Consider the following 14,533-nt stretch of genomic DNA (forward strand, 5'->3'; position numbering starts at 1 on the left):
AATTTTTATTGATCACCTTATGGGGGGCCAAAGATCATCATTTTTGAGAAGGGGTGGCGAAATGCTGTTTCGGTACTTATTCTAGCTGCAATCCACGCTAACATGGTGTGTAAGCGGAAGGCTATAGTGGCAGATCCGAATGTTGAGTATGAAATTGAGAAATAGCAATTGTTGCCCGTTGAAAGTAGGGCCGGGTGAGAATATAAGGTAAACATAAACTTCAGCCTACAATCCACTTAATACATATATACCGAGCTGCCGTTACACGAGTAGCAGATAATAACGGCTCGGTTATGATTTTTTATCAGCAGCCGTTGGTTTTTAATGCTTCGATGTAGAAATTGTCATGTTTAATTTGACCAGTAAAATATTTCAAATCTTTGTCCGGTGTATACGTAAATAGGCCTACCGCTCACCAATCATCAAAGGTCAAACTGCGTTTACCTAAGCATAACAAAACATCAATACATAGTATAGCTACCTACCAACCTACCTACCGGCGGGTACTATGAAGTATCCCGCCTTTGGAAAAAAATGTCTGGTATTGTACGTGCTAAATAACCAGACACGTCTCCGTCTGTGATTTTATCTATCAATGCTGGTAACCACGACCGTGAGGTTAGTTTAATAGGAACCACTAGCGCCCACTGGCGGACAAATACATCGTATTTCAAATGTGAAAATGAGAGCCGCCCACCGAAACTTGCGGAAGTCGCTTGTGATTAACTAGATTTACTAGAAGAAGGTTAACTCGTATTCATTCCTTCTAATTGCTGAATATTATTTGTTGGAGTGAGAGTCAGGAATTTACACTGCTCAATATGTTCGACGCTAAACATTCAAAATGGCGTCAGAATTCAACACGTGAGTTATATCAGATGAACTTTCAATTGGGCAGTATCCTATAGAATTCGGTATATATCCGGTATTTGTTTTAATGCAGTGTTGAGTGATTCTGGGGCGGGTTCATCTATTGCATAATATATTGATCCCAAAAGTACATACATCTGACGCAAACCTTTCCTGGGAACGTGTAGTAAGAACCAGCCTCGATGTTTATGCCATGGCTATCAATTTAGAGGCATTGGAATCGGAATCAGAAATTTCCCAATTTAGGTGTATTGAATTTAAATATTGCTTTAAATTTATAATACACGAGTAACCATAAATGTGTAAAAGCAAACTTCAAGTCATTATGATCAAATCAACGATAAGATTTCTAAAATAAATCTTAATATGTTGATCTCATTGCAGCGAACCATTCAAACGTTGTCATTGTCAGACAACCGGAAGATACCGAATGGGTCAGAATCGATGCTACATTTGTGGAGGTGGGGAGTTCATAATCGTAATGACATACATGAGCAATGCTCACCTCATTGAGCATGTCCACTGTCCAGCTTGCTTATCATATTGGTGTTGATGATGTTTCTGTGAATGGGAGTACGCGACCAACGGCGATTGATGCCAACTATGGATAGATTCCAGATTATACCGAACTTTCATTCATGATTATGAATCCAGTTATACATGGTATTCATACTGATTTTATCTTATAAAAATAACTAACATCATCAAGTAGCTCAACGAGTACCATTATATCTTGTCTCGTGTCGTGATTTGTCAATAAACATACAAACTTTCTAATGATGTGTGATCTATATTTAATTACTTATATTTGATACAATACAGGCTTACCACGACAAAGTGTATTTCATCGCATCTGAAGGACCCTCAAATTCTACGGTGGAATATTTTCTGCGTGCATTGTGGGATAACTTCGTTGACGATGTCATTATGCTGAATAAGCCATTCGAAGAAGCACTGGTTGGCAATATTCAAATACATTTATATCAGTGGTTCTTAACCTTTAGTAACTCGCGGAACACTTGCGGTGATGCGCAAGCTTTCGCGGACAAAAACCTACCACAATACACATCTATCTTGACATTTAATACATTACTTGAGATTGCCCGTGCTCAAAATTAATAGAGAAACAAATCATTATTCCACGTAAAACGAAAACATGATATTGAATGTTCATTGGAAATCTGCTGTACCTTTTCAGATATCAGTTAAGAAATACGAGGCTTCATCATGTAAAGTGGTACTGTAATGGTCGGTACAAAGTAAAGGGGTGATACTAATTGCAAATGATCTTATAAATATTTGAAATGGAATAGGCATTTCAGAAATACTGGGTTTCGCTTTCGGGCCAAAATCTCCTCTACGTACGCCACTGTACACGACATACCATCACAGCAGTCACAATTCAACTACGTATGGGGCATATATGCCTGCTGTCAATGATGGTTAAGACGAGCGTATCATCAAAAATCATACGTATACGTTGATAGTGTATATTGAGCTTCAGAGAAGCCCTTAGAATGGTTTAGGGAGCCCGCAGTGTTCAATTAGACACTGCTTAGGAAGCATCGCATAAATATTGGACATAGAAGCGACATTTCGAAAGGGCGTGGTTACGATTTCAACCCAAACACGACTGCGTACTGTACCGCAAACGACCTGAAACCATTGCATTCGAAATTCTTTTTCTGCCCAGACCTCTGGTTACTTTGGTATCATCACTAACTCGCCAGTGGAAAATTCGTCTGTACTAATATGAGCTATTGCATATCTAGTACTATTGCTTCCACCGTCGATAACAAATAAACCATTATTCAAGAAAATTCATTATTCCAGCGCCGGTATAGCACAGCATTTAACATGTACGTACTGGTACATCAATGAGTAGGCCTACACAAAAGCAGTCGTGCCAGGCGCGAAAAATTTTCAAAATTAATGGAAGAAAATTGATGATTCTAAAAAAAATCCATACTTTGCTACCAATTTTATTGTCTCTCATACCGCGTGATCGGATTTACCGTTACAGCTGGTGGAGGTCCGAAATTGAACATATTGGCCACGTATGTCTAACTCTACACCTTTCTTCACTTGTTTCTGGCGGGTACTCCGACCTATTATTAGTAACAAACTACATATACACGCGGACCAATATTAAAGACACGCGGCTATTTTGCGCCGACTAATTCGGCGCCTGGACATATTTTTAGTCAATATGCGGCGCTAATTTGCGAGTAAGGTTTTATCGCGGTCGGTCTTCTTGGACTGTCACTTCGTATATGTGTGTCGCGGAGCGTCCAAAATGAAGAGTTTGTGGTCGGGCTGTTACAGGCCTGATTACCAGCATACACACATCAAAATACGAATTCAAAGGACTGTTCTCACTCATAGCCCACAACCGTCCCTGTCAAACCACTTGGGTTTCAATTTTCAAGATATCATGAAACAAATACCACTCGGCAATCTACCTTCGACGAAAGGGGCCGAATCTCACAGAATCCTGTCTGTGACAACAGCAAACTGCAAAATCGTTCGGACAAATCCAGGAAATAGAGCGCTTATTCAGGGAGTCCAGAAACTGGTGATTACGATCGTAAATATCAGTATTTCTCATGACGATGATCAACTTTTTAATCGGTTGATTATTCAATGAACGGATTTTTGGTAAATACAGGATTTAATTATCAATTTTATAGCTATTCATTGCGATTTTGATTGACATTTCACAGACTTCTGAATCTATATTTACCGCGAGGTAGAACGTAACTGTTTTATCTTTCAATACGATATCCATTTCAATAGATAGAACATTATTAAAACTCGAAGACTTCCAAACCAATAAGGTATAGTATCACGTTACAATCAAATTACACGCAATGAAATCCGCATTGTAACAGTGAATACAATAAACTTTGAAATATGCGGTACTATAGTAGCTATAGAATGTAAACATGGAATGGCAACGACCGATTTTGCAGCTTCGTTCCGCTTCGCTGAAGATTTACTCATAATTATTTTACGGCAGCTACTGTAGGATTTCTTGCAATCTAGAAGTCGTCTTCCAGAGCGCAGAATTTACTGAATCTGGTCTTGATCGAAAGCTACTGTCACACTGACGCCGAAAATGTAAATGAAAATATGATCAGGCACGGAACCACTTAGAATTCGCCATCCAAGTCTGAATTACACTGGTCTACAAATTTCAACTTTTTTTTCAGGTTTGGGTTTTGACAACTGGTTTTGCCTAATTTTGGGGTGCTGAATCCGAAAATGGCCTCAGATTTTCTCCATCACATCACGTTTTTGAGATATGAAATATCCCTAATTTGAAAAAAAAAATCAATTTTTGACCCCCCTCTGTTTTCAAAACAAGGAAATCTGATGTAATAAACACTGTTTTATCTGCAATAATCCAGCTTTAATTAGCAAACAAGCATTCTATATTATATTCAAACAAATTTGCGTTGTATTTATTAAAATTTCATGCCTTGGAATAAAAAATAAGCAGGCAAAAGAGCAACTAACAAAGCTGGTACAAGCGTGACATTTTATCGCAATGAATATGAATAAGAAGATCATCAGAACATCAAAACCGTTCTCGAAAAGTTGTAGTGACATGACCATGGCTAGCTCATCTGTCTAGATTTGAGAATTGTGAACTTTTGCTGGGGCAACAACGTGACTACATCGAATACCCATGTTTCCTATGCTACCGGGACAGCAGGGTCAAGGATCACCACTTGAACAAAGATGAGTGGCCTCCAAGGCTCACCATGACGCCTGGAGACAAAAATATCATACGTGATCAGTTTGTTCATATAAAAAAGATCCTCTTGCCTCCTCTTCACATCAAATTTGGTCTCATGAAACAATATGTAAAAGCTTTGGATTGTGAAGGGGGTGTTTTAAAGGATATATGTTATGCTTTTTTCTGGTCTCAGTGAAGAGACAAAAGAACTGATATTTTCAATGGACCTCAAATTAGGCAATTGTTAAAGGCTAGAGCTTGGAATGCTTTCGGTGCTGTTTTTTGGGAAACAAAAAAAGCAGAAAATTATAAAGATCTCTCAAGGGAGCTACTGCTTAGTTATGAAGATTTGGGATGCAGGATGAGCATCAAAGTTAACGATTTGAAGAGTCATGCGGATGAGTTTAGACAAAACCTTGAGAAAGTTGGGAAAGTTAGTGAAGAACAGGGTGAACGGTTCAGCCAAGATATTAAAATTATGGAGGCACGTTATCAAGGTCGGTGGGATTTATGGATTCATTTATTTCCCGAATTCATTTATTTCCCACACCAGTAAAAATCCGGTACGAGCAAGGACAAGGACACAGTCGCCACCAGTGCCTGGATTTTCATATGATAGCCGACAATTGATGGAATTGGAAAAGAGAAATTCCAGATGCTGCTCGTAAAAGAAAGTCCCTAACAAGAGAATTTTTAAGCTTATAAGTGAAGATTTCATATTTTATGAAAGCTATTTTTTTACTGTTTTTGAACTCGCCTTGCCCAAGTCAGAATTTCTACACTTAATTGGAATGTCTATGTGCATATCGTGTGAACTCTAGGCTGTAATTCAGATAATACCTTGTTACTGTCCTATCCACATGTTCGTCAGCATAATGTTGCATTTAATTTTATTATGGTTGCTATTTTGCACGCCTAATTTTAATTGCGGGGCATAAAACTTCATTAAAGACAACTCAAATTTGTATGAATCTAACATAGAATGCTTGTTTGCTAATTAAAGCTAGATTATTGCAGGTAAAACAGTGTTTATTGCATCAGAATTCCTTGTTTTGACAACAGAGGGGGGTCAAAAATTGAATTTTTCAAAAAATTAGGGATATTTCATATCTCAAAATCGCGATGTGATGGAGAAAATCTGAGGCCATTTTCGCATTCAGCGCCCCAAAATTAGCCAAAATCAATGGTCGAAACCCAAACCTGAAATTTTGTGTAGACCAGTGTATCGACATTGTCCGAACAATCAAAGAGCTGCAATGGGTCAATGTTACGGTCATTGTTTGCGGTCATCCGATTGTTCTGAATAATGCAGATTTTAGATGTTGAGGGTGATTTTTCATCTAAGTACGGAGCCTGGCCATATTTTGATTGATATTTTCGGAGTCAGTGCGACAACAGCTTTCGATTAAGACCGGATTCAGTAAATTCTGCGCTCTGGAATACGACTTTTAGATTGCAAGAAATCCTACAGTAGCTGCCGTAAAATAAGTCCGAGTAAAGCTTCAGCGTAGCGGAACGAAGCTGTAAACTCGGTTGTTGCCATTGCATGATTACATTCTATAATAGTAGCATTCCAGTTGTTACATCACTATTTATTGTAGAAATAATTAAAACAATTGTTGTACAATGAAAGATACATTCCCACATTCTTGGGTAAAAAGCGTTTGTCTTTACTAAGCTTACCAATAATGGAGAAAGGACGGTCAACAGCAGCAGTTGTTGGCTGGCAACACTGAAGTTGCGTGTACCCTGCTGGTGACACAGCGTGATGCTTTGTTTGGACAACGTTTTCTACATGAAAATTTATATTCACGCATTCTTGCTTCAGTTAGGATATTGCGGTACGTTGAGAACGACACCATGTAGCTATAGATAACTAACCTACCGATAGATGGGCAACATGTGATTCACGGTCGAGTGATGCGAGGTTCGGCAGATTTGTTCCATTGTTCTCTAAACAATCGCAACGACGCAGCACAATGACTAAAACTACGGTCCTCGCGTGGTTGCGATTGTTCAGAACAATGCCTATTTTCAGATTTTGAAGGCTAGTTCGGGATGGTTCCATTGTCATGATGAAAGTTGAATGTATATTATCAAAGTCATCGCGACTGTAGCTTTCAAATAAGATCAAATTTATTTAATTTGAGCGTTCGGATCGTGATCTATGTGATTAGCAATTTACTTGCCGTTCCATGCTATGAAGCGACAGCAATCTGCCCCACCTGGCATCACTCGACCGTGAATCACGTGCTGCTCATCTATCCGTAGGTTAGTTATCTATAATGGAACCCTATTCAATTCATTTGGACGTTTATGATTCACAATGAGCAGATAATGGGCCGTCTACAACGGTAGGCCTAAACGCTGTAAATTATCAAGTGAAAATTTCACCGATAGTACAAACATTTACGATACAAATGAAATGCAGGTGACAAAACAAATTGGCTTTGTAAATAATCGTGAATTTATTTGACCTAACGTTACAATTATGGCAAAATTTTGACATATTTCGACATGGAAAAAATCCCCCTATTGATAAATCGTCGATTGATTGTTGGATTATGTATTTGGTTGCTACGTCATACTCTGCCCTCTACCCTATTTGTGTTGCTTCTAAATGTGGTTGTATCCCGTTAGTGTGCCGATAAGTCTTGAATATGGGCACCAGAAAAGTTTTCAAGGAACTGAGTACTCGCTTTGAACCAGCGCGGTTCGTGCTGTCTATAGATATCAATGTCACGATTATCAGGAATGATGTTGCTGACATGACATTCAATCAATCGACATATTATATTTTCATCTGCTCAAGACACACACACACACAATGTACACTGCGATATACAAGACACACAATGCGATGCAATGAACAGGTAGGGGGAGGGGGGTGGGCCGCCGAACGATGAACAAGTTGGAGTCTCTTGGAACTGGCATTCACCTCGACCTATATAGTGCCCGATGTCACGCTTTTCTGCGATGATATTCTGGTTTCTTCGGTCCCTTTTAGAAACTATATCTTGCTCTTTTCTTTATTCATCGGGCATTTCTCCCTGGGCTGTTTTGTCGCCGGGGGACGAGGGGGACGGGTATCCAGAATAAACTCTGACGGCGAGAGTCGAACCCGCAGCGCCTGCTTGAATGACGCCGTCGCTCACCACTACGCTTTCTCCCCATTGAAAACTTGCACAAAACGCGTTCTAAAAACAATCTGTCATTGCAGTCGTATAGGCTGCAGGCCGACTAATCTCTCATTCATCACAATGAAATGTTAATTTGAAAATAATTGAACGCATACATTGTGTCAGAGACTGATCGTACCATGACCAAGCAATTTTCTTTATTTCATTTTTCTAGGATAACCACGGTCAATATTGTGACTACTGGCCAGAAAAGCCCAACTCGCCTGCAACATACAACACCATTACGATCACCCTACAGAGTGAGCAGGAAGCAAGGGGATGGGTCGAGAGGACATTTTATCTCGAGAGACGTCATCAACCAGCAAGAGTAAGTATATCGTATATTAAAGCTATTTAAATAGTCTATATAAAAGTGCACCGGGTCAAGTCCGAGTCCAAGTCAGCGAGCAGAGGGTCGAGTCCGGGTCATGGTAGCCTACTATTAGTCCTGTAGAATTTGGTCTAAAAATGGGTCAACCTAGAAAAAATACTTATAAAAACGTATTATATATTGTTGGAAAGATAATTTTACCAGCTTTTCAATGATAGGTTTTGTCACTTTTTTTACCTCGAGAAAAAAAAGTTATGACCAAAAACGTGGCAAAGGGTAAAAATTCAAATCAGGGAAAATATTAACATGAAAATATGAACAGAAGGCTATAAACTAATGAATTATCAACAGAAAAGCAGGATATAGATGCAAAAGGAATATAAGAAAATAAAAATAGAATTATGTATCTGTTTTAGGGAGTAAGAGTGAGCAAGACAGGGGGATGGGGGGCGGGGGGAGGACGCAAGTAGAGCTATCGTTTTTCGTTATAACTTCATTATGTTATTGTTTACTTACCATGGTCTGTTTCATTTACCTTGCTTGTTTTTTTTTAGATAGTGCTCAGTCAAAAAGAAACAGCAATTTGTGATAAGTGTAGAAACGGCTATCGGACTGGTGATTCATTGTGTCATTCGGGAGCTAATTTCTGAGTGATAGTACCACACACCCTCTAGACTAGGCTTGCATTCAAAACAAAAATTAATTTAAAACAAACTTGTTTAAAACAAGGCCCTAATTTAAAACATGTGTTTTACTGTTTTTTGTTTTTAAGCCATGACATCACGAATTTTAAATTGTGACGTCATAATGGATTGAAATTGACCATCGTAAATATAGGGTAAATGTAGCCCCTTTGACAAAATATCTGTACTACAACTGTTGAACCGACTATTTTGAGGGTTCCACTTCCAACCATCCCATAACGATACACATTGGCTAAATTTGGTAGTAATTGTCTGTGTGCTCATACAATTTGTTTTTGGAAAGTATTTACACAATTATGGCATAATTTTATAACTCGAAAAAATACAATTTTGTATTTCAAAACACCGTTTGTTTTAAATGCAACCCTACTTTGGACACTATAATTGGTCGAGCTTTGACATTTAATTGTGAAACGCTGATCGCAACTTTTCAGAAAAATTAAGTAAATGGCCATATTACGTACATCCACACATCATGCCGTAATTTATTGAGGAACCATGCGAGATCCAAGAAACGTTTGTGGTGGCTTTATCGAAAATTGGTATTTCTTCACCGGCAAATAATTTTTCTCTGAGAAAGGGTACTTGACCTGTGGGGTTCAGATTGCCATGATAGAATAATTAGACACGAGCCACTTAGGCAGCTATGGATAATTAGATAGGCTTATATTTGTTTCGAATTTCACGGTCAACATAAGGGCAATCCTTTTCGGCTAACGTTTTCTCGTCGGCGATATATTGGCACACTTTTCAGAGTACCATATTGGCAAATATACTTCGTATGTGTTCGTGCATCGCGGCGTGGTAATGGTCTACGCCGAAATGACTATTTTTATTTTCTATAAATCATGTTTTTTTTCTAGGGGAAGGGTACTCATACTCAATAATCAAAAATTCGGCAACGTGAAATCACGACCAGAGCGAAAAAAATTGAAAAGAGTTGCATGAATTTTCGATAAGTGATGTATAAATAATTTATGTACATTCACCGACATTCTTTCGAGCCCCCTTCGAGATCGCGACCCCCAATTGGAGGATTTGGGGTGCGGCAGTTACGGTCCTGGTACGAGGTCAAAGTCCGGTCGCTGTTTTCTGGTTGAGATTTTACTATTGGAAATATTTTGCGCTTCAATCGCATATTAATTGCATGTGGCATATTCGTAGTCCAATCAAGGCTGTTATAACAGCCATCGGGGAAGGGTTCATATGTGCTTCGAACCAGATGTACGCAATCCGAATTCCCATCTGATAATGTGGCCCGCGGGTCTACATACATTTTCGAGAGAATATTTTCGACAATCAACTGAACATTAACAAGACAAATCTGCACTCCAATCAAACTGACGTTCATGTGCAGTCATTATAAATGGTTTCTACAACCGACATGCAGCCAGAATTCAAAGAACTTGTTGACAACTTTGATCGACGACAGATGTCTCAACGACTTCTTTTCATTGTCACAAATGCAGACACACAGTTGCATTGTTCAAGATGGAGGGCGAACACGCAAATTCACCGGCATTGAATAAGTCCCTCTAACTGCATCGCTATTGCAGGATTCCATGTAGCTTAGCTTGTGTCAAAGTCTTTTTCCAGCAATTAAAGTAAAGTTGTACATGTACACCTTATCATCGTAGGTATGGGTAGTAACGAATGAATTTTTTTGTATATAAATACATACCCTACCATTCTCTTCGCATTTCGTCAACATCACAATCATGGTACATGCCTGTTCCACAACCATTCGCCAGAAGTCAATGATTGTGTTTCTCAGTGGTCCTTGAGTTGCGATGAACATTTTGTCGCTTCCCTGAAGACACGATGATCACAGCATAACTTTTATCATTACAAGCATAGCATTGACGATACAAAGGTTTCGATATGCCATACGGACACAAGAAAGAACCCTGGAGAAACGTGGATCGCAATGTTCGGCTTGAATTTAACAATTATAGAGCAAGGCCAACAAAACTACGGCCATTCACTAGTATTTCAATTGTTCCTTTCCAATTTGAATTTACGAAGTGGCGCCAAAAACTGATAAATTTTCCTAATGTTCCGCGCTATGCAGAGCTGCTTAATTCTTTGATTTTAATGTAGTATTGCCTTTGCAATCAACGGCCCCTCATACAAATGCGAATTGCATACGGATATGATGCGCTCGTTAATATATATCGATATGGAAACGTGTGAGTTCCATGAATAAAGCTTTTTCGTTATAGGTTTGGATAATTCCAATGCATTTTTACTATACTGACAATGATGATGGAAGGTCAAGAAAAATACAACATGAAACAAAGTGATTACGAACAATGGGCCGATACGAAGATGCATCATTTTCTTCCACGTATATAGTATATTCTTAATTTTTTTATTGAAACAACACAAAACAAATTAGTACACGAATGATTTCAGAGATTTTACTAGTTCGGACTTCTATGCTCGGTAATATATAGCAAATTGTTATCTTCACATGTGCTTGCGGCTAATTCTAACGTTGAGTCCATTTCGTAGACATAATATGGATATCAGTATCCACATTACCTAATCCAGCAGCTCAAGCATATGTACCGTCTCACTGTTACGGCTATTCGAGATTTTATCTATATTACCTTAATGTAACTTGCGTTGATGTAGCTGTCGGGACCTTGCCCCTTTATATAAACTCGGTTCGTATCGTCTGCAAAGAAAATTCTGCAATATTTTATTCTGCCTAACGAAGTATATTGCGTCTAAGATATGTTTGGAATGAGAAATAATTCAGTTCGAATGTACTGTACATGTTAAACCAGTGGTTCCCAACCTTTTTCGACCCATCGCCCCCTTTTCAAGGTCAACACCGATCATCGCCCCCCAAATTTTGTGCACCGATAATTGGGCATACAGATTGTAATCACCGGCGGATTGACTAAAAAAAAAAAAAAAAAGGTCATCTTTCACCGCTCAGAGCTGAAAATAACGTTTTTTCGCTCCGCATTGCTAGGTGGATGACTAAAAAAAAAAAAAAGGTCAGCCGTTTTTTCGCGTCATCGCCCCCCTATCGCCCCCTTCGCTATTTTCGCCCCCCGTCGCCCCCTTTGTCCATTTTCGCCCCCCTGTCGCCCCCTTCGTCATTTTCGCCCCTCTAGATCGCCAAATCGCCCCCTGGGGGGCGATATCGCCCACGTTGGGAACCACTGTGTTAAACAGTTTCGTGCTCCTCCCTGGAATCAGTACAGAGTCACGTGTACGGCTCCCAATTTTCTTAGCCTGTAACGTTTCGTGAATCATAATGGAGCACATTACTTTGATCACGATCTACAAGTGCAATAGAAACACTTTACGAACCTAGTCAGGCGTGTACGCAGGCCCATCTGCCGCATGCAAGTCTGCACGAGCGTATATATACCACTATACATGCAGGAATACCCATAAAATTTCCAGGCTAACATAGAATAGAAATGCCCTAACCTAGATACCGAAACAATAATGTAATGTGAGTTTAATGTAAGCACATGTCTCTATGTTTGAATAAATTGTATATCGTATCATCACCCGCGCCCTGAACAAGTCAGCAGGGCCGTAACAGCACTTCGTCAGCCCCCCCCCCCAAAAAAAAATAAAACGTCGGTCTTGGGCCTTCCATAGGGTGATAAACCGGACTTCTGGGTGGCTTCGCCCCCCTGACCCCCCTCCGCTTATACGTTGTTTACCCCTATTTTTCATGTATATTGGGAGTCCGTTTAATCAGTTAGCTATTCCGGACTAACCGCGTGGAGCGCGAAATTTTTTTATAATTCATGATTGAATCGGTCAATATGATCGAGAATTGCTTATATATTGCTCTCAATTTTTATCCTTTGTCAATAATTCATACTAAAATCGGTCAATAAGATCGGAAATTGCATATATATTGCTATCAATTTCTTGTCCTCTTTGCTCGCGTTATCAGATTTACCGGTAGAGCTGAGTGAGGTGTCCTGGAAACTGTAGGGCGCGTAAATAATAGGCTAATTAAACATCTTCAGGCGGACGGACCCGTTAGTATGAATTCGTTACATGATGTTATTTCGTGACCTCTGCAATATCAAAAAATATATAATAGCATAAATGTACTAAACTAAAAGACGCACTCGATTTCAAATTGGTATTTCTTCACTGGCGTATAATATTTCCCTGTGGGATGGTATTTATCTTGTGATGTTCAGATTGCTAAGACAGGAACATTCGGCGTCGGTCATTTAGAGCAGTTAATAGTCGCGGTGTACGGGAATGCACCTTGATGTGATATGAAGAGATTTTTGCTATATTCATTTCCCATTCACAATTTTATTCAATTTCCGAGTTTATTGCGAATTCACTAATTATAATTATAATCTAATTTGGAAAAAAGTTTGTAGCACTAATATTATAATTCTAATCTAATTTGGAAAAGCTTAAAATTCTCTATAGTTGTCCCAGTCTGCCTCAAATAGCATCCCTTGAAGTGTCGCGTAATAAATGAAGGGTGTTAAGAGTTTTCAGTTTATTTGCTTATCGATGCGGTAATATATATTATAACACTGTCGCCATTACTCCATCGGTAGTCCATTGTTCCTCCTATGGAGCACAATCGGACAAAAAAAGTATGAATTCAAGAGGCTGTGCTTTTGTTTTATATTCGTATTTTCAAATCATTTTTCATTTAAAATATACTATGCGTTTAGTGTTCCTACGTCGTCTTGCTAACTTTATGACAAAAATATTTTATTTCCCCCCATTGTTCCCCACACTCCCCTAAATATCTTACATTCATTAAATAGATCAGTGTGAGGCAAGGGTTGCATTTACCACAAAAATCAATTTAAAACAAACACGTTTAAAACAAGGCCCTAATTTAAAACATGTTTTAAGTCCTGACGTCACGGATATTCAATTGTGACGGCATAGTGGGCGGCCATTGGCAATTTTAAGTATAGGGTAAATATAGCTCCTTTGACGAAATATCTGTACTAATAATGAATATCCGACTATTTTAACGGTTCCAAGCATCCCACGTCGATATACGTCGGGTATATCGGGTGGTAATTGTTCGTAGACTCATACATGTTTTTGCAAAGTATTTACGCAATTATGGCATAATTTTACAACTTGAAAATTCTAAAGGTCTTTGTTGAAAACACGGTTTAAAACATATTTTAAACAAAGTGTTTTAAAACACCGTTTGTTTTTAATGCAACCCTATGTTAGGTATGGGCTTTGCTGTGGGCTTTGCGGGTCTTCTGACGATAAAAGATGCATTGACAGTAGAACACGTAGGGTGCGTGTCTTGGCAAAACTGCAAATCTGCATATATTATAATATTTACATTGGTTGCTAATGTTGATAAAGTGATTGTTGTGATTCAAAATACGTTACAGCGTTGCCTGGATCAATGGAAATCATGACCTTAGATTAGTGGAACAAACCAACCATTTCGTAAATTGGAAGGTTGTGTTATATATGGACGATTATACGAGTCCAAAATTCATTGTGATGAATGCAACATGAAGAGCTCGACGAAAATTCACTGTAAACTCGAAGATGATGAGTAGACTGACGTGATATGGTTTGTATCGATCCAAATTCGGAAATACGCGACGAACCGAAATATGAAGAGCACTCGCTTCAGGACGTAGTCAAGTGGTATAAAGACGCGACAATTAGTCCGCGACGTTGATAGCTCATCGAATTGCGACACTTTGCTTGT

General features: G+C 38.9%; 1 protein-coding gene across 1 annotated transcript; it reads left to right on the forward strand.

Annotated features, from left to right (window-relative positions):
* Positions 1-719: 719 nt before the first annotated feature.
* LOC145459864 (receptor-type tyrosine-protein phosphatase alpha-like) lies at positions 720-8,155 on the forward strand. The gene is made up of 4 exons (XM_080338384.1): positions 720-864; positions 1,255-1,331; positions 1,693-1,827; positions 7,967-8,155. The coding sequence occupies exons 1-4, from the start codon at positions 822-824 to the stop codon at positions 8,147-8,149; spliced, it is 438 nt and encodes a 145-aa protein (XP_080194510.1). The 5' UTR covers positions 720-821; the 3' UTR covers positions 8,150-8,155.
* The last annotated feature ends 6,378 nt before the right edge of the window (positions 8,156-14,533 follow it).

Source organism: Botryllus schlosseri, unplaced genomic scaffold, assembly GCF_051294905.1.
Source record: "Botryllus schlosseri isolate E-star unplaced genomic scaffold, Bs_hap1 Bs18a, whole genome shotgun sequence".
Taxonomy (NCBI): domain Eukaryota; kingdom Metazoa; phylum Chordata; class Ascidiacea; order Stolidobranchia; family Styelidae; genus Botryllus; species Botryllus schlosseri.